The following is a 19942-nucleotide window of genomic DNA, read 5'->3' as shown; positions in this document are numbered from 1 at the left end:
TAATCCTTGACTCATTCGCTTTTGTACTTCATCTTCCATCGCGAGAAAGGTAAACTTCGTTCTTCAACCATTCGTGATTGTGATGAGACGACATGAGACGTGTTGCTGTGGTGTGAACTGTATTCATTAAAAGCGAAGTTATACCGATTTTTTTAATGTAGAATATATGCTACATCTACCAATCTGACAATATGCACTTTGAAATACTGAGACAAGTTGTTTAGTTTCGATTTAGTGAAGTTAGAAAGTTCGGTGGTCATTGTCTTCCCCTGTTAAAATATACAAACGCAAATAGCTACTATTTTCTATTTGGGTTAATTTTGGCGTGGATAATATTTTTTTCGTTAACATAAACCCAAATACAGTGACAAGAGGCGCCAAAGTTTCGTTTAATTAGGACGCAAGAGAGTATATAACTAATAGACCCCAAATACAAAGTAGCCGCCTCGTTAACTTCACTACATTTTACTGCTTACTTTATTTTCCAATTTTTAACTACTTACGTTTTTCACAGTCATCGGTTAACTTTATTCAGTTTTCCTAGAATTTCATTTTAACAAGTCTTATCACGTGACCTCTCGTCACCACGTGACCAGGTGGAAGTACCCACAATGCATCGCTCTTCGCACGCGCAAATGGATGAGATGAAATAAAAAAAGGCTAGAATCTAAATACAAAAGCGAAATCACAATTGATTTTAACAGTTGATTCAAATAAGCTGCTTAGTAAAATTCACTTCAATACAGTAGTATGACGACCAAAGGTAAAGAAAGAGTTAAGATATTTGACAAAATTTTGTATTTTGTAGTAGTCGCATCCGTTTTAAAATAGCTCCACGCCAAGGTTAAGGCATTTTTATGAAAACAGTGTAATGTTCATAATGACTGTTTTTGTTCGTGAAGTAATTTTGTGTTGATATTTAAAATGTTTATATTTAACGTGTCTTGTTGAATATTGATGATGAATAACCAAATAGTTAATCCAGCTTGGGTTTAAAAACGTCACCTATTGTTTTTCTAGAAATTGTTGTTATTTAACGTTAAAACTTTGCTTGAATTTCGGCAAAGTTAAGTTTGATTATGCAACAACCACAACAGGCTTATGGCTACGGCCAGCAAATGCAGAAGCCACAAGGCCAACAGGTAAAATGAATATGAATGTAATAACCAAATATTGAAATAAAATTAACATATTTCGGCGCTCTTTCACTATTGTACGTAAAAAGTAATAAAAAAAAAATTTTCTTCAAATGCCGCTTACCACAACGCATATTGTTTGGGTTAGCGTTTGGTTGAGGGGGGGAGCAAGTTATTATTAATAATAAACATAATATTACTTGACCCACCCAAACGCTAACCCGCACCCTAACCCAAACAATATGCGTTGTGGTATGCGGTATTATTATTATTTTTTTTTTGCATAACTTTTCACTAGGGATGTTCAAAGTAGAATACCAAGGTATTCTAGAATAATAGGTTCCGAATCTAGAATAACGAATCCAGAATAGCGAATCCTAGTATATTTTTATTAAATTATTTAACCCCGATTTTGTTTGGGGAATGGATTAATATTTTTCTACCCTACAGGACCCACAATCACAGCAATAAATCGCCCAAACAATTTGCTAACATGTGAACATGATAATAAAAAATGTTTTACATTCTTAACAACTGTCATTTGGAGCAACTGTAATACATGTCCACTTTCCAGGTTGTTGCCAAAACTTATATTTTTGCCAATAGTGAGTACAATGGAACACTGCACACAGAACTCTTTAGCAATTCGGTACAGTTTTTAAAAGCATTGTTGGGTCTACTTTTTTTACTAATTGATCTGTTATGCAGTCAAATAATGTACTGCAAAGAATACAAAGTTACTATTGACATAACAAATACTTGACAATTTACGCTGTGCATAACTTCGCTGAATATTGGCCTAAAGTTGACCATAACCTCGCTGAATATTGGCCTAAAGTTGACCTTAAGTAACCCTATAGCGCATTTTCTCGATGGTCAGCACGTGTTACTTTTGCAACTTAACGCATTTAGGGAAATTGCGAACTCCGCTCCTGACATTACACGTTAGTCGCTCGCCCAATAACGCTTGATTGACACTTAATTATTAGACGAACGTTGTCGCCAGACGCGAAGTAATTGGTCGCCCGAAAAAACGCTGACACTGCACTACCAGGTTACATTTAAAGCAAGCATTATAAATTGGTCGCCGCAGCAACATGCCAACTTACCGCACGCGTTTGTACAATTAGGCGCAACAATTGGCGGTAAAACATTAAATTATATCGGTTCCAATTACCCGAAATAAAACGACAGAATTGGATTCGAATCCCATCTAGATTCGAATCCAAGGATTCGATATTCTACTTTGAGCATCCCTACTTTTCACGTACATAAGTGAAAGAGCGCCCATATTTTAAACTTTTGTAACATTTCATTTTGCATAATTTTCTTGTAAAATTAAAACTTAAATATATTTTTTTAGCTCATAAACTTGTTTCTGATCATAATTTTTAATTTCTTCAGTTTTAACCATCTTTGCTTTTTGCAGGCCGGACAAACCGGCCAAGTGGGAAATCAGAGTTATTACCAACAACAGCAAGGAGGTTATGGACAATATCCACAACAAGCTGGTATTAACTATAAACATGTCTTTTGCTGTATTTTGAAATATATGTTATAGTGTACATTAGGGTTCCTCGTTTTCCCGAATTTTTTACTCATGGCAAAATGGGATTAAAAAATGAAAATTCCCGGGAATCCCGATGAAAAAATTATACCTAATTAAGTCATTATGATGTTTAAAATTATTTTATATTAACTCCAAACATTTAATTAAGCTCATTCATGTTCTGTAGTATTGCTTCTGCAATATTACAAGACCTTCTTGTATTAAAAGCTGCACCCTTATTTGTTTTTATTTAAAAAAATGTGGGGCGCATTTTTATTGGTAGAATAAACTGAATGAAGTTTTTCCACTGGTAAGCGCCAATAAAGCAACTCAGGCAATGACTTAATTAGGTTTGGGAATATTTTTTTCTTTATATCATTGAAAAATGACAATTTTTTAAAGTTTTGCTATGTTGCCAAATAACCGGAATTATAAAAAAAATTCCTCGAGATACGGGATGGTTAATTTGTGGGAAATTTCAGGAATTTCCCATTGATACATTCCCGGAGAAGAACCCTAGTATCATCTGCCTGTATCTTAGTATCCCAAAAATTTTAATTTTTGCCGTGTCCTTGTGACACATCATCAATTTTGTGTGTAATCCACAAGGGCTTATTTCATAAAACAAAATCGAGATTTTAAATTAAGTATACAAGGTAATATATCGCTGATTTTCCATATCATGCAAAGTTGGTATGCAAAATAGAAGTTCTTTAATTTATTACCTAATTTTTCAGGTATATTATAAGGTTGGTCTTACCACACTTGTCTGGAAAATCTTAGCACAACACACATTATATGGGTGTGGGTGGGATAATTATTATTAAAATAATAATACTTGACCCACCCACTCATAAACTCTAATGTAACCTCACCCAAATATTGTGAGTTGATTTAATGATTGTTTGAACGCCATGATATGATTCTAGACCAGCGCCACAAACTGGTAAAAGGTATTGTTGGCTAAAATCTAAAAAATTGCATTTCTTACAGTAAACCAGGCTCAGTACGGCAACCAGCAAGGTTACAGTCAGCAGGGTGCTGCTGCCAACTACAACCAGCAAATGCCGTACGGTCAGCAACAGCAGGGTGGTGGTTACCAGCAAGGTGGTGTGGGGAATCCGCCAAAACCACCAGCACCCCCTTCACAACCACAATCTGGTGGCAGTTATGGTCAGCAGCCAGCCAGTCAAACTGGTAGTGGTAGCTACGGTGGACAGAGCCAGCAATCGGGCGGTTATGGTCAACAAGCCCCTGGTGGTTATAACCAGGGTGGATATGGTCAAAGTGGCGGCCAGCAATCTGGTGGTTACGGACAGCAAGCTGGGAATAATGCACCATCCCAGGGTAGCTATGGTCAATCGCAGAGCCAAGCAAACTCTGGTGCCAGTTATGGACAGAAACCAAGTAGCGGTGGTTATGGAAACCAGAGTGGTGGTAGTACTGGTGGCTATGGTCAGCAACAAAAGGGACCTGGTGGATATGGTAACCAGTCTGGTGGGCCAGACAGAAGAGGCGGTGACAATGGAAGACCGTCTGGTGGATACGGACAGAGCCAATACGGCCAGGTTTTTTTATGTTTGACTTGATTTTAAATATATATTTTAATAAAGACTTTAAAAGTTGTATTTTAATTTAATTGTGAAAAGTAGTTATTTTTTCAGTTAATGCTGATACTTTTACAGAAAAAAATTGTGTTTTGCCTTGTATTTCATAAAACTGTTAGTGTTTACAGGCTATTTATTTAGACATTTTAAATATTTAAAATTATTTTTTTTCGTGTTAATATTTAAACCTATAATTACAGCTGGCAATAACCAAAGAACTTAATATTTTTTTCAGTCGCGAGATGGCGGTGGTCGAGGTGGCGACAGAGAGTCATCGGACAACCACAATAGAGGTGGCTACAATAATATGGGTTATGGGGGGCCGGCACAGAATTACGGAGGAAGAGGTAGTGTGTACTTAACAGCTACTTGTAATTGCCTGTTTTGCCATATTTAATGATTGTGTAGATAGGTTTTAAGTAATGTTGCTACAGCACACTGTAAAGACTAAAGAGCATGCTTTAATTTTAAAATTAAAATTAAAAAATTAAATTGCAACGATATAGGTTTTATTTTAATGCATTGTAATAATAATATTTATAAAAGTTTTGTGGGCATATTGGTCCTTCAAAACCAATTTCGTCATTTAAATAGTCATTCTTTTTTTAAATAATGGTTAAAATTATCTTTGCAATTTGATAAAGCTAATAGGAATGACAATAGTTGCAACTAAACTTTTTTTTTTTTTGATTGTGAACATGACAAATCTCAGGACTTTTTTCATAGAATTAAAAAACAAAATGAGCAACAGATAATAACACTTTTTTTGTGCTGGTGTGTAAAATGATCTTTTCATTTACATGATCTTAGTTAAGTTATCCAATGTAGTTTTAAATTTTTAATACAGATGAACTTAAGTTCCAATGTGCTTGATTGTAAGTATGCTTGTGCCTGTCATTTAGTTAATTAGGAAATATGATAATAGTACTAAGTTTTAAATAAAAATCTGCTAAAATTTCAATGTTTTTAATCTCAAACATTGTGCCTGTCATGTAATTAAAAAAAATATGGTAAATTTGTCATGTAATTAATTAAAAGTATGCTACAGTTCCAACATACATAGTCTTTAAGTTTTAAATAAAATTCTTTCAGTTTCCAATGTACTTGATCTTAACCCTTATGTGTGTGATGTTTAGGTGGTGGTCGCGGAGGGTTCTCTGATCGAGGGGGCAGTGGTGGTGCAGGGGGTTATGATGGCAACCGAGGTGGTGGATACAGGGGTGGACGAGGCGGTGGAGGGGGTGGCTACGGAGATTCACGGTATGTACCCCCCTGTTCCTGAATCATTGTAGAACTGCAACTGTTTGATGATATTAGTGTAAAAAATAAAACAGCCACCATCAAGTACCATCACATTTTGTTTTTGTTCTAGGTTTTGCATTTTAATTAAATGGTTTGCTTTATCTGTGAAATTTTATATGTGATGGTGGTGTGGTATAAAAAAATAATACTTTGGCTGTTGTATTTTTTTGAGATGTCTCTGTAAATAGTTGATAATCCACTTGTCTTTTGTCCACAGTTTTTTTTTAGTATTTCTGACGCCCGATAAATGTGATGATGTTTTTTTGGGGGGAGGGATTGATCTGTTTACTCATTAATTGGGATTTGACATATATGATGCCTGATACTGCAGTAGGAAAAATGCACTGTGAAAAAATATATAGAGATTACATTTCTGAACGAGCATGAAATAATGAAAAGTTGTTCAGATAACTGCTGACTTTATGGTTGAATAAATGAAATCTGTATAGAAATAAGTTGAAAATATAAATTCCTGTGCTGTTTGCACAGTACAAGATACTTGGCTTGTCCAATACCCAATTTTAATGTCCTTTAAAAACCTCTGATATGGTGAGGCCATGACGTCAACTAAACAATGTTGTTGTCATAGTTATTAAAGTACCATACACAGAAATATTTCATGTTTGATGGGGGCTGAAATTTCAACCTTATTCTAGTGTTTGTGGATTATCATGGACCAAACCATTTGTTTCATGGTAACATATGGTACTGGTGTTTTTGTTGTAATATTGCCCAGTGTGCCTATGTTGCCAACAAAAGTGGGCTGATCAGACAAAATATAAGAGTAGAAGTTATGCTTGTCACTTTATGTTTATTATAATTGATCAGCTCCAAAACATATCATTTTTTGTCATCTGGATAATCAATTAAACCAACCACTGGTGCTTAAAAATGTAAATTCAGATATTTAGTTTAGAAGCCTGCAATTCCAAAAACCTTTGTTGCCACACAGTTTTTATGTCAGAAGTTCTCTTCTGAGTATGTCAACCATAGGACTTTGACATGAAGTTCTCTTCTGAGTATGTCAACCATATGACTATTGGCATTACTTTATTGTATATACATTACCAAAAACTGGGGTCATGTGAAGTACAATTTCACGTTGAATGCAAAAATTGTGCTTTAGAGTTTGAAAACCAATAATAGGATATGGCATTACAAACTTTCAAAAAATGTTTTTTTAAGTTATATTGCCTTTTTTTTTGTTGATGATGAAAGAGGTAAGCATTATGATGTTATTTTTAGTTTTAATAGTTCAGGCATGGGATTTGGTGCGAAATATTGTGGTTTTTGTGGTAATAATCACAAGAAAATCAATTTAGGTATATATGAAACTTATTTTGTAAAAGTAAAAAACAAAAATCTCCATGCCTGAAAGCCATTTTACTGTTTCTGCACTTATAATATATGTATAAAAAGGTATAATTTGTTATTTTGCTACAAAAACAATATATACAGTAAAAAAACACAGATTATTACCCAATTCTATTTTATAATATTTATGTCTCTATGTTTTATTTTAATTGAAAGCTAAACTACCACTTCAAACTACACATGGTAACCTCTTCACATCATGAATTCTAGTATTTTATAATATTTATTTATTTTAAGTAAACTTAATAAATTACCAGTTCAAACTACGCATAGTAACCTTTTCTTGTGCATTTCTGTTGTTGTGTATTGTTTATGTTCAACCCTCGTTCTGTGGCTGCAGGGTTGCAGTTAAAAATATTGTTCCTCTTTGATTTAGTGGGCCACAAAGCGATTCTGGCAGCTACAACAAACAAGGTGGAGGTATTGGTAAGTGCCTCTGTATAATTCCTGCTACGATTTGCCGAACATCCGGTAGATATCTTGTTTTATTTGTTATATGTACCTTGTTTACCTCTTTGCCATTGTTGCCCTTAATCAAATAGGTGCCCAAAAAATCGTATAAAGCCATGTGATTTGCTCGTCAATTTTGATCATGTTTACCAAAACAACTTAACCCAAGTCTGAACAAAAAACTGCAGTTTGTGAAGCCTGTTAAATTAGGTGGGGCAGTGATTTGTCACTTTACTTGGAACTAGCAAAAATATCCTGATTTTAAACACTTTCTTGTTGTGCAATGACTAAGGGTGGCGAGCGACAGAACAAATAATTTTTCCTAAATTGTTTGTTGTTTGATACCTTCAAAAAGGTCATGAAAGTCACAAAAGGATTTTACTTGTGACAGCAACTATTTTTTTTACACATAGGGATAATTTTTAGAAACTCCGTTAGAAATAACAGCACAAGACTGGTGTTTAAGTTTACAAAACCATGAAATTAGCTTTTAAATCTTCAGTTTGTGACATTCAATTTTTCAAGTAAGTGATAAAATCCCGTATGGCGCAAGGCTGGTGACTTTTCAACTGCGTTGGCCCAAGAATCAGTCAGAAAATCATAGAAATTGTATGCCTATCAATTTATAAATCTATTATGCAAGTGAGATGACTTTACAGATCCTTTTTTTTAATTCATTAAATTTATTTGAAGTGTAAAAGTTGTGTTACACTAACTGTCTTTAGGGGGTTGGGTTGCTATATCTGTTTAAGACATTTCTTGTAAAAAAATGCCTTTTTACAAGAAAGGCATTGAACACTTCATATTCAATTAAAAAGACATTTGATTTTTTGTGCACTGGCCTACTTAACCAGTTTTTTATTTGCAAAACTTCATTCATGCAATTGCTTTTCAACAAGCCAGTTATTTTTAGTGTTAAGTGAATAGCACACTAAATACCTTATTAGGCAACCTGTTTCACGCTTTGGTTTTCCTACTATGGCAAACTCAATCAAGCCCTCGGTTTATTTTACAGAAAAAACAAACAATTGTTGTTTAATTTGTATTTCTGTAAATCTTTAGAAAAACGTTGTAGCTTGTTCTAGAAGCAAATAGTTAGTAAATATAACTATTATCACTGCAGGACTTTCTTCAGTACTTATGACAGTGACTGTTTATGACATTATTTTATTACTCAAATTTTTATAGGACTAACACAACAAGTTTAATGAGTGTCGGATTTGACAAGATTAACTAGGATAGTCTACGGACATTGCAACCTATCCTGGCACGACCGCGAAAGCAACTTTTAGATGTTCTGTTGTTAGACAAAAGGCTCTTTGTGTCTGATAATACTTATACTGGGTATTGCACTGATTCAATTTTGGTATAGTAAGCATTGGTGGCAGTCTGCTATAGATTGAATCAATATATTCATGTTGCAGATTTCTTTCCTCAATCTCTTTTCGAAGAGCAGGGAATTTCTTGTTGATGATATGTGCTTTCAACATTAAGAAAATTACATTTTTTATAGTTAAATTATGTTTGATCAAAAATTTTAAATATCAGTCCATATAATAGCTTCCTTCAAGCCTGGGGAACAATATATGTCCTTTTTGTAATTTTTCTGGAGAGAGTTTTTATCTGAAGACGTTATTTATATATTGTGAATCAGTCGCCAATTTTGTTAGATGAAAAAGTAGTGCGATTTTTTTCTATTATAGCATACAAAACATAGTTTTTGCCTCTTGTGAGTTTAATTGTATTGATACATTTATGTGATATGTTGGCATCAAACAGAATGGCATTTTCATATGGCCTGTTTACAATCCAATTTCAATGTTTATGTTTTCAAGTGAAATTGGGTTAAAAAGTGGTTTTATTTCTATAACAAAACTATTCAGGGTCAGTAGTCATATTTTTTTACTTTTCGAAAAAATGTCTTGCTTCTGAAGTGAATTTTCTTTGCATTTAACATGATGGCTTTAATATATCTGCATACCTGGCTTTTAGCTGCCTAGTTTACCTTGTACCATATTTATTTTGATTCACACTGGAAGAAACAGATATATTTAACCACAACTAGCAGAGCCATTATGATGACAACGAACGCTTACCTGAAGAAAATTGTTGCTCCATTAAACTGTTGGCAAACATCAATCTTGCAGGCCCAGTTTTGTTACATATTTATTTTTGATTAAAGCTATCAATTACCTTTGCAGTAAACGAAAGATTCATCCACACATGCATGTACAAACCATGTGACCTAGCCCTTTTTCCAGTATGCTTTTGCCATAGGTGTTGAATTTGCTATACATCCATTATGAAAAGGATAGTCTACATGTGAAGAGACTTATTTGAAGCTTTGTATGACCCTTAACAGAGTTATTTGAAGTATTTCTATTTTTTTTTATTATATGGTTGAAAATTAATTTTTGTACATACCTTGTTTTTGTTGATCTGTTCTTTTTTGGTTTGTTTTGGTATGTTTCAAACCAATTTTTGTCCAAAGCTTTGTAGAAAGTATTTATCTTAGAAACCTTTTTTTCATATTTTTAGACATAACATAGGGTGATATGTAAATAGATGCCTTTTTTAGAAGTCTGTCTTGTGAAGGGTCTTAAATTGATAGGCAAAAAACTTCCACAGTATGACATCACCATATAAGTTCTTTTAAACTGTATACCACTATCTAGTTGTAGAAAATTTCCCATACAGGATTCTTTAGTATTTTCATATATCCTCTACTCAACAAGTAAAAACATTGACATGAAAGATTTACACGTTAGGGAATTCCAGGTATATAGTTATATTCGATATGATTTCGGCAAGATACACATTCTAGTTTGATTTATTTTATTTGACTGTCCAGCTCATTTTATGCAAAACCAGGTTTGACACCATCATGCTAGGTACAAGTTATGACGTGTGTTTGGGAATCTGATTTATTTAACTCTTATTTTTTTATTTGGTCTACATTATTAATAAAGGAGGTATTGATTTATGTGCTCACTTCACTCATAAAAAACACAAAAATTTTATATGGGTATACATCTACTGTTCCACCAAGAATGTGATTGTTGTGGAAAATCATTGTAGTAAATATTGTTAAGAGTCCCAATCCCAAAGATTTGCATATTGTTTATTGTTCCAGAACCAAGAAAGTGTTTTGCAAACAAAATATTGAAAGTCTTTCTGAGCATTTCATGATAACATTTCTACTTGGATTGTGTGTTTTGATATTTTTTTGTTTAGAATAAACCTGTAAAATTTGATGAATAAGTGCTAAACAGCTCCTAAAACTATATGTTATCCATTAAACACCAACAGATTATGTGTTTATGCCTACAAAAGAACTGTTTTAGGATTGAAATAATTAACTAGGCTATAGCAAATTGCCATTTCTTCAATATGACTCTCAACGAAGTACCATGTCTACGGACTAGTTGGACATGTGTATTGTGTATGATAAAATGCTTTTGAAGCTAAAATCCATAACGTTGTGATCGAAATGTTCCCTATTGTCGAATTTTTGTTGATTAAGATTAACTAGCCACAGTTGCCACAACAAAGTCTAGTACCCCTAAAAATGCTTTTAAATAACTATTAGAAAATGCTGCAAAAAACAAATTGAAAAATATGTGTTAAGCTGAAATTTTTAGTGTTGTGAAAAAAATATATATGAAGTCATGCTAATTCAAATAAATGCCCTTATTTAAAAAACATTGTTTTACATTATAGTGCTGACAAAGCAAGAGGTGCCAAGATTTAGGCCAATCTTTGTAATGTTTTTATATGTACTATATATATATATATATATGTATATGTGTTTTCTATCTTATTGCGAAAGTTTAACACCAAACTTGAACAAACTAACATTTGTGTGTATTATATCTGTCAATTTCCGGGCTGTTACAAATGGTTCATGGTCTTAGGGTATTTTATCATTCCATGGTGTTATGCAGTTCACTGGAATATACTAAAGTATATTTGGCTTAGATCAGTGGTTCTCAAACTAATGCCGCGGCATACTACCTTGTGTGCCTTTAGAAATTGTTCAATGTGCCGCAGAGCTTTTATATTATTCAAATGAACATGCAGACAAAAATGTGCAACCTTAATGCATATTATATATAGGATAGCTAATAGTAGTATATATGGTATTAGAACTGCCCTGCTGTTTGGTTATTTGTCAACAAGACAACTTTGTCCTTAAAAATGTGCTGCATTTCTTTGTTTTTGTGCGCCACAAAATAAAAACAGTTTAGGAACACTTGCTTTATACACATGGGGTCCTATCTCGCTGCAGACTTTGTGTGATTGTTTTTGACAGCACTGTTAATTGCACTTTGTACTAACTTGCTTGTTTTTGACAGATTCCGGACCACCTGTGGATAACACTCCTGGACCCGAGAGTGACACTGTTTATGTGTCTGGCCTTGGTCAGGATATCACAATGGAAAAAATCGCTCAGTACTTTGGGCAAATTGGAATCATAAAGGTAAACATTGCAATTCACACAAACTTAAACCTGTGTTTTTTTGTTTATTAAAGCTTAAGAGTTTACAAACATGTTAACCAGGGCTGGGGAGCCTCAGTGAAACAGCAGTGGTTCCAGCTCCAGCTATGGAGCTACTAAACACACATGCTTGGGCTTAGGTTGTGTAGGTTATTTTTGCTTCCGCACAGGCTAAATTAAGTTACAGTTGCCACACTAAACTGTTAGTAGTAGTTCATTTAAGGAAAAAATTCTCTTTAACTAGAGCAGAAAATTTCATAGCTTTAACTCTCAAAATTAAAAAATGATGCTGGCTCCAGCTCCCCAGCTCCCCAGCTCTAAAATATTCATATGTAATCTATTTTATTTAGCTGTGAGAGCTGTAGCAAGTGTTTAGACTCAAAGGCTGTTTACAATACCACTAATTGCTTCATTAGTTCTTTCTTTGTATATAGCTCTGCTCCCTACTTAGCTTTACTTATAAAAGTGTTGTAATAATATTATAGCTACCATTACAGTATGTAGGTTTGGCAGTAATCGCTATCATTTTTGTTGCTTTTTAGATCCTGAAATTTTGAGTTTTTTTTAACAATTGTAGATTAATTGCCCTCTTAATATTAATTAATTCTTTTTTAACTGGTAATGCGCAAAAAAATGTGAATTGAAGCTCCAATTTTGAATCTGGTTATGTTAGTATGGCGAAGTACCACAAATATGGTTCTTGGACAAATTACATGGATCACTATTTAAAACTAATATAAAGCCTGAATCTGCTGGTATGATTGTTTGTTAAAAATTATTTTGGTGTGCTAACAGAAAGACAAGAAAACTCGCGAATACAAGATTTTTGTTTACCTGGACAAAAACACTGGCGAGGCAAAAGGTGAATGCACTGTTACCTATGACGACCCACCTTCAGCAAAAGCTGCCATCCAGTGGTTTAACAGTAAGTTTATTATTTTGGCGGTTCCTTTAGTAAGTGAAAGTTAGGACAATTTTAAATGTTGGGCGATATTTTGAAAGTTGCTATTTTTAGTGAATTTGTATTTGGTTAAAAATTTCTTGTGAACTAGGAAATTGTCCCACCAATAACCCCGGAAAGGGCAAAAAATCTGGTGCCAAAACAGCGGCACCGTTCCAACTAGTTGCTTTAATATACTAAATAACTTCATAGCTTTGATTTTTAAATTTTCCCAGCTTCAGAAAATTACCGTGACATTTAATATGACAATTTTACAAGTCATATGTTAAATTAGCTGTTACAATCTTCAACTATTTTTACAGATAAAGAATACAATGGAAATATTCTGAGCGTCAGTTTTGCCCAACAAAAGCCAACCTCAGGCCCTGGTATGTATTACAAGCTATTTAAACTATTTGTTTGTGTTATTTTCTTGAAAAGCAAAGTCTAATCTATTTTCTTTTTATTTCAGCTCGCTTCGCAAGTTTGTACTACAGTTTTTTTGTTTTTAACTTATTTACACTAAATAGTTGAGCACTAGTCAATTCTCTTTTTTTTTTCTTTAACCTTAAAAAACACAACTCAACAGTTGTTTTGCTTTTCATTTTTGTTTTTACTGGACATAAAAAATATTTTTTAATTTATTCAACATATTTGAAATCAGTTATTTCTAAATTATAAAAGTGCCAACGTTTCAACCCTCTATTTGTTTTTCTTTCTTTTATTGTTTGTCTGGTATATGTTTTCCCTTTAGCAATTTTATTGCCCTGAAGAAGATATAGGTGGTCGAAACGTTGGCACTTTTACCAAAACAACAATTTTACAATTGAAACAATGCATTCATTTAAATTGATGTTATTTTCAGATCGAGGAGGGGGTGGTTATGGTGGGGGTCGGGGCTTTGGTGGTGGTGGTGGTGGGGGGCGGGGTTATGGAGGTGGCAGAGGGGACCGTAGGGGAGGGTACGGAGACCGGGGCGGTGGAAGGGGAGACAGGGGAGGCTACCGAGGGGGTCGCGGCGGAGGTGAGTTCGATTTAAATGTTTCACTTCGTTAACTTTTTGACATACTATACAGCAGGGTTACTCAACTGGCGGAGGGCGGTCCAAATGCCGACCTTTTTAGTGTTAAATCCTGATCTTATTTGTCTCCGTGTTTACTTAGCAATGCGATTTGATGAAGTTTTTTCATATAGCAGTTCATTGAAACCGCTTTCTAGTACCGGACATTACAGAATGCTTGGTTGAAGCACAAGTAAATAAGGACACAAGTAAATTAAACCGTATTACATTTTGTATGACTGAAAATTATTTCATGGTAGCTATAACGGACCTAAGCAAATTTTAAACTTTTGTAACTGAACCTTTGCTCATAATAGTTGAGTAGCCCTGCTATACAGACCTATAAACTAATAAAATCCTGGGTATGTTAACTTATCAGCATCTATTTTTCAACCTGTGAGTTTGATTTACGTCTTTAGCTTGGTGAACGAAATACTATACAAAGATTTTATTTTGTCAAACTGCCAAAAATTTTGAAAATACCATTTAATGCTGTTCTAACTCCTAGTTATAATCTAAATTTTCCGAAACAAAGGTTAAAAACAAATATTTAACTTGGTCAACTGTTACAGTAACGTGTTTGTTGCGTTAAAAACAAATGCACTATTTAAAAAATAGCTTCAACTCCACTTTTCTTAGAATTTAAGCTTTTGGCGTCGTTTTTACAAACTTTCTAATCACATTTTACCACTTTTTCAATTAAAGCTGTAAATTTCTTATGCAAATGCATAACTAAAAACTTCAGCCTAAATTGTATTTCTTTTTAATTGAAAGTTAAAAAAGTAACGTTGCGTAAAATCAAACTACTTTAATAACTTTATAACATTCCGACTTACTTAACATAGCACCACTTCCACTGTCCAAAACATTTTTTTTAAGGAGGCTACGGTGACCGTGGTGGCGGTAGAGAGGGTCGTGGAGGATATGGAGACAGAGGTGGAAGGGGTGGAGACCGCGGGGGTGGAAAATGGTATGTAGATTTACATATTTTGCTAGAAGTGCCTATATAAAGCAGGGGTTCTTAAACTAGGGTCCATGGACCCCTTGGGGTACGTGAACTAGTTTTAAGGGTTCCATGAAGGCGCAATTAAAATGTTAGTGTATATTTAAGTAGTAATTAATTTTTCAACCAAAAAAATTAAATTAAAAATAAAACGTTAAACATTGAATCTATTTCGACTGCATTTCACTTACACATTTTTGGACGAAAGTCCGCAGATTTCTTAAGTTTATTTGTATTTTGACGTCATCTCTGTAAATTTCTTAAATTAATTTCTTTGATGACCTAACGGTCTTTCGCTGCTCCCTGGGAATCTACTTCCCTAACAATAAACATATCTGTCTATCTATCTATCTACCGTGGTCCACGCAACGCAAAAAAATAAATTAGGGGTCCCTGCTATAAAAAAAACTTCAATGACCCCTGATATAAAGACTTAGGTTGCCGTATGTGGTAACCTTGTAATTACGGAAATGCGGTGCAATTGATTTGCTAAATAATAACAACTTGAAGTTTGAAAATAAAGAGATGGTTTTAAAAAACAAAAATATGTATGATAAAAGCAAACTGTAACGCTTCGTACAGAATTACCCTCTTAAACTTACCGAAATGCAAATATTGGACACCGCGGGGGTGGAAAATGGTATGTAGGTTTACACAAGTAAAACTCATAGTTAAAAACAGGAGTTAAACTGTTAAGCCGTTATCGCTGTTCTCCTGGAGTTTGTTCCTAAGTTTTGGAAAAAATACTTTTTTTACGAAAAATAACGATAAAATAACGACCTTCTCTGTCGAACAAATATTTAGTGGAACTTTTGAGAATCCTGGTGTAGACATTTAAATTTCGTCAGTTCCTTAATTGGAATGAACCTATGAGTTTTACTTGTTAATATACGGGTCAGCGGAGCAGTGATCGACCGACTAAAACCTGCCGCCGATGGTTTTGGATTCTATAACGATACACCCTAATGTAGATTTACACAAAATTCCACACATTATATTCCAGTTTGGGGTGCCCACTCCCCCCCAAAAAATGATTAATCTTTCTTCAAAAAAACATAATTAAGACCTTTCAAAACGGAATCGATTGGACCATTGAGAGGCATTTTCTTTGCATTTATCAAACAACAAAAGTTTTTTTTTTAGTTAAATATATATTACTTCACTATAAACTCATCTTTTCAGCGGGATCTAGTGAAGTCATATTAAGCGGGAAAATGTTTAACCCCTGTCAAAACAAAAGTCGGCGTCTTAATAAAATTTTAATTTAAAAGGCCACAGATTCTCTACTTTTAGGTCAAAAATCTTCCCCCTACTTACAAGTATTAATAATATTTACCTTCGTAAAAAATCAACATTTTTTTACAGGCGCGGAGGTCCGTCAAGGGGTGGTGGAGGAGGGCGATCTGGCCCCTACTAATTTCTGCCAATTGCATTTTTACTATTTTCCCCTAAAACGAAGTGACGCTGGTATTTTCACCAGCCCTTCGTCGACATTTTGTGTCAAGTTTGGCGACATTTTGTGTCCACTGGGTCCAAGTCCGACTGTAATCTGTGTACAGTGACTTGCTAGTTTTCGATAACGTTTAATAAATCTTGTAATAAACGCGTTTTTATTCCTCCCCGTGTATTTTTATTGATTTGTAATTGTAAAGATTGTTTGACATGACAGATAATGCAAGGATTGGTTTAACCCAGGGGTGGGCAACCCTTTTAAAAAAGGGCCAGTTAGGAAATGTAATGCTTACAGGAGGGCCGAATATCACTTATTTCACTCGAAAAACACTCATTCATATTTTCAGCCTTTACTAGAAAAACGCAAGTACAAGCGAATATGAAATATCATAGCAGACGCACCTGTGGATGTTCAAATAGAAGTTAGTGAGAAGGCTGATGCTGGATATTCGGTTCGGCTCAATACAATTTAATTAACAGCCTTAATTCAAAATTAGCTGTTAAACATACCATCTCAGTCAATATGCGTGGAAATGGTCTGTTACACCTCGACCGTACCAGACAAGTGTAATTGTTGCAAAACAATTCTTTATCCTAACACCGTGACACAAGTAAAACTTTATGAATGGAAATTGTTTTGTAATGGATGTTTCCCATTCGAGTTCAACTGCATTAGTGTGGCAGTGTAGCCTGTGGGTTACATCGCACTTCAAACAGGAAACTGAAAGAGCAAAAGTTCCAACATGGTGCAACCTCAAATAGCCTTATTTAGGGAAAAATAGCTGTAAGAAGATGAAGGGTCGCACTAAAAATGGAAAAGAGCCGCACGTTGCCCATACCTGGTTTAACACGTTGGTTGTAATTGTAAATCTAAACATTCATCAATTTAGTTAAATAATTTTCTAACCGGGACGGCTTTTCGCTGTTCACATACGCTTGACAATACCTCTTGTCACCGGTCTGTACGTTAATAGGTAAACACAGATAAAACCAAAATAACTGAGAAAAAAGGCGATGTTATAGAGTTGTATGACCAGGGAGTGTTGAAAACAAGTCATTTTAAAACGTTAAAAGTATTTTTTTTAAATACCATGTCTAGTCATTATTATAGCAATTAACAAACGAAGTCCAATCACTAATATCAAAATAAAATGATAAACATTTAAATTCGGTAAACTCGTCCGATTGGGAACAATAAGTTAACTAAAATTTAAGAAAACACAACATGTAGCAATCCAATAGTTTTTAAACTCTAGCAAGTATACACGGTGTCTGTTAACGTCTACATTGTTCCCTTGTTTAATTTACTATGTAGGCTACGTGTGTGTTTTTTCTTTTTCTTAGCCTTACTTAAAAGACTTCAGCAAAGTAAGTTATTTGAAAACATTAAAGTAAAGTAATTTTCTTCACCATACAATGTTTTATTAACGCAACGCAAATCGATTTTAGAGATAAAAAGCAAGTAACTTTAAAAATCCAACTTATCTTTCGATGTCGTGCGTAAATATGCATCTGAAATCTTCGTCTAAATTACATTTAAGGAAGCATTGACGCGAGAAGAAAATTTTGAGTTCACATTTTTTCCACTTAGGTAATTAAAACAGGCAAAAATATGGTTTGACACATATGGATTTGTAAAATGAGAATATTTTCTTCCCAGCTGCTGGCTATAATTTTTTTACCTATTCGGTCACTTTCATCTTTGGGGCTAACTAATACAACTATTCCTACCAATTTACCTAAAATTAAAGTTCGCTTTTGCAGGGTACGCCATTCCTTATTTACCGGGTCATGTCTTTTTTCAACAGACTATCCGACCATCTCCTATATTTTAAAGTAAGACTTCAGTTTCATATTTGTGCATTTAACGATAACCAAACTTTGTGACGTTTTGTCTTTGTTTTTTTTCGCGTTAAGTTCAAAATAGTAAGTTACTTTACTTTCACCCCTGCTATACGTAAAATAATATTGATAACCTAGGTAGGGAGTAAAAAAAACATGTTCTCACTTATTTAATTCGGCCGAACTTCAGGTAAAATGTAAAGGGGTAGGCAAATTCTAGCTGTAGAGATTTTACGTCCAACAAGCTGAAAAGAGTACAAAAGAATAAAAACTGTTTTTTGATTGCTCAGATTTAAATTTTTGTAATTGCATCAAGCGCAATACATAAGCGGGCCATGTTGTATTTCTGTAGCCTACCGTACGCTGTTAGACTGTATTAATTAGAAGCGGTTGTTAATTGGCCCACGCATCCTACATTACTCTACTGTCCTCACTATGGGCACAATTATCGTGCAAACCAAAAGTCGGGAATAGCTATCGTGGGTGTATTGCGCTTATCCCGAATGTCGTGTTTCGGTGACGTTATTCACAAATCGACCCATATTCGCACTGTTCTTGAAATCCCAGACTGGCCAGGAAATTACGTTAATATTCAAACGCAATTTCCTGCCGTCACCAATTGGCATTTAGAGCTACCGGTTAAGCCAGCAAAATGTCGACCTCGGGTTGTTGAATAAGAACAAAAGGTTACAATTCCGCCGTGAAATTTGAGCCGTAAGTTTTGGCTGAGGTTGATTACACTTGTAAACGTTTTCACGCCAATAATTATGAAGTGGTAAAATCAAAATGGCATGCAATAAATTCAGTTAAGCGCCCAATCGTTTAAAGAGTATGTTCTCGCATAGTTCGTTGCGCACGTCTAGTCTTTCATCGGCTTTCCAGACAAAAAAACTCAGCCAAAAAAGGCAAGGTATGTGTTCACAGCAAAGTAAGACTCTTTGCCATATAAGGTGTCTGACGTCATATTCGCCGGTATGGTAAACGGCCGCATAGCTTCGAAGAAATTCTAAAAAGGCCAGCTTACGCTTTGGTCAACAAAACAGACAGAAACTGCTTCAATATGACCAAAATATTTTAAACCGGCTTCATTTGTGTTTATATGAGATGAGGTTTGCGCGAAAAGCGCCAAACTCGTGATTTTCTTTATTTGGCGTGCCGGAAATGTTACCCACAATGCATTTGGGCCACGTCAATTCTGAGCTAAGTGTTAAGATTCAAGCTCGAAATGATGGATTGTTTTGGCCAGGCTTGTTGTTGCCTTTTTCAACTGCCTAATTTCGCTCAAATGTTTCCTTGCTTTGTGAGAGCATCAGTTGCAGTTACGTTGAACCACTCGTTTGTAACCCTGCGATGTATTTTAATAAATATTTTGTTGGAGTGTTTTTAAAACGCTAATCTTTTCAAACCTTTTTAAGTTTTCTTTCCTTAACTAGGCTTATCTCGTAAACCGTGAATGTCCGGCGTATTAAGGTTAAAAAGATTTTAGCGCTGGTCTACAATCCTACCATAGCGTTTCAAACATATACTAAATCAGCGCACAGTATTTGGGTTGGTGTGCGGTTTCGGTTTGTTTGGGTGGACGGGTAAGATATTATTATATTTATTATTTAATAAGTAACCATAACCCAAATAATGTGCGCTGCAGTAGGATTGTGGACCAGTGGCAATGTTTTTTATTTCATCGTTCCTAATTAAGCGTATACCGGACTAAACTTGAAGACTTTCTGCA

At 34.6% G+C, this 19942-nt stretch overlaps 1 protein-coding gene and 1 long non-coding RNA gene across 2 annotated transcripts; both read left to right on the top strand.

The window, feature by feature from the left end:
- Positions 1-697: 697 nt before the first annotated feature.
- On the top strand, positions 698-13912 carry LOC146134598 (uncharacterized). The gene is made up of 12 exons (XM_083397852.1): positions 698-763; positions 1021-1142; positions 2566-2647; positions 3679-4253; positions 4528-4585; positions 5429-5552; positions 7345-7394; positions 11774-11898; positions 12712-12841; positions 13180-13245; positions 13329-13340; positions 13722-13912. Exons 2-12 carry the CDS (start codon positions 1080-1082, stop codon positions 13910-13912), a joined length of 1476 nt encoding a protein of 491 aa, XP_083253978.1. The 5' UTR covers positions 698-763; positions 1021-1079.
- Positions 13913-14826: 914 nt separating this feature from the next.
- LOC146134597 (uncharacterized) lies at positions 14827-16537 on the top strand. The gene is made up of 2 exons (XR_014501661.1): positions 14827-14886; positions 16285-16537. It is a non-coding gene; the product is annotated as an uncharacterized LOC146134597 (long non-coding RNA).
- The last annotated feature ends 3405 nt before the right edge of the window (positions 16538-19942 follow it).

The sequence above is a fragment of the Ascidiella aspersa genome, chromosome 9 (assembly GCF_963924565.1).
Source record: "Ascidiella aspersa chromosome 9, kaAscAspe10.2, whole genome shotgun sequence".
Classification (NCBI taxonomy): domain Eukaryota; kingdom Metazoa; phylum Chordata; class Ascidiacea; order Phlebobranchia; family Ascidiidae; genus Ascidiella; species Ascidiella aspersa.
This window is presented reverse-complemented; position numbering and strand designations above follow the sequence as displayed.

Excerpts from the sequence above, each read along its gene's own strand:
- LOC146134598 (XM_083397852.1), top strand. The coding sequence starts at position 1,080 with ATGCAACAACCACAACAGGCTTATGGCTACGGCCAGCAAATGCAGAAG. Across the intron at positions 2,648-3,678 it reads ACAATATCCACAACAAGCTG|TAAACCAGGCTCAGTACGGC; the intron begins GTATTAACTATA and ends CATTTCTTACAG. Across the intron at positions 5,553-7,344 it reads GGTGGCTACGGAGATTCACG|TGGGCCACAAAGCGATTCTG; the intron begins GTATGTACCCCC and ends TCTTTGATTTAG.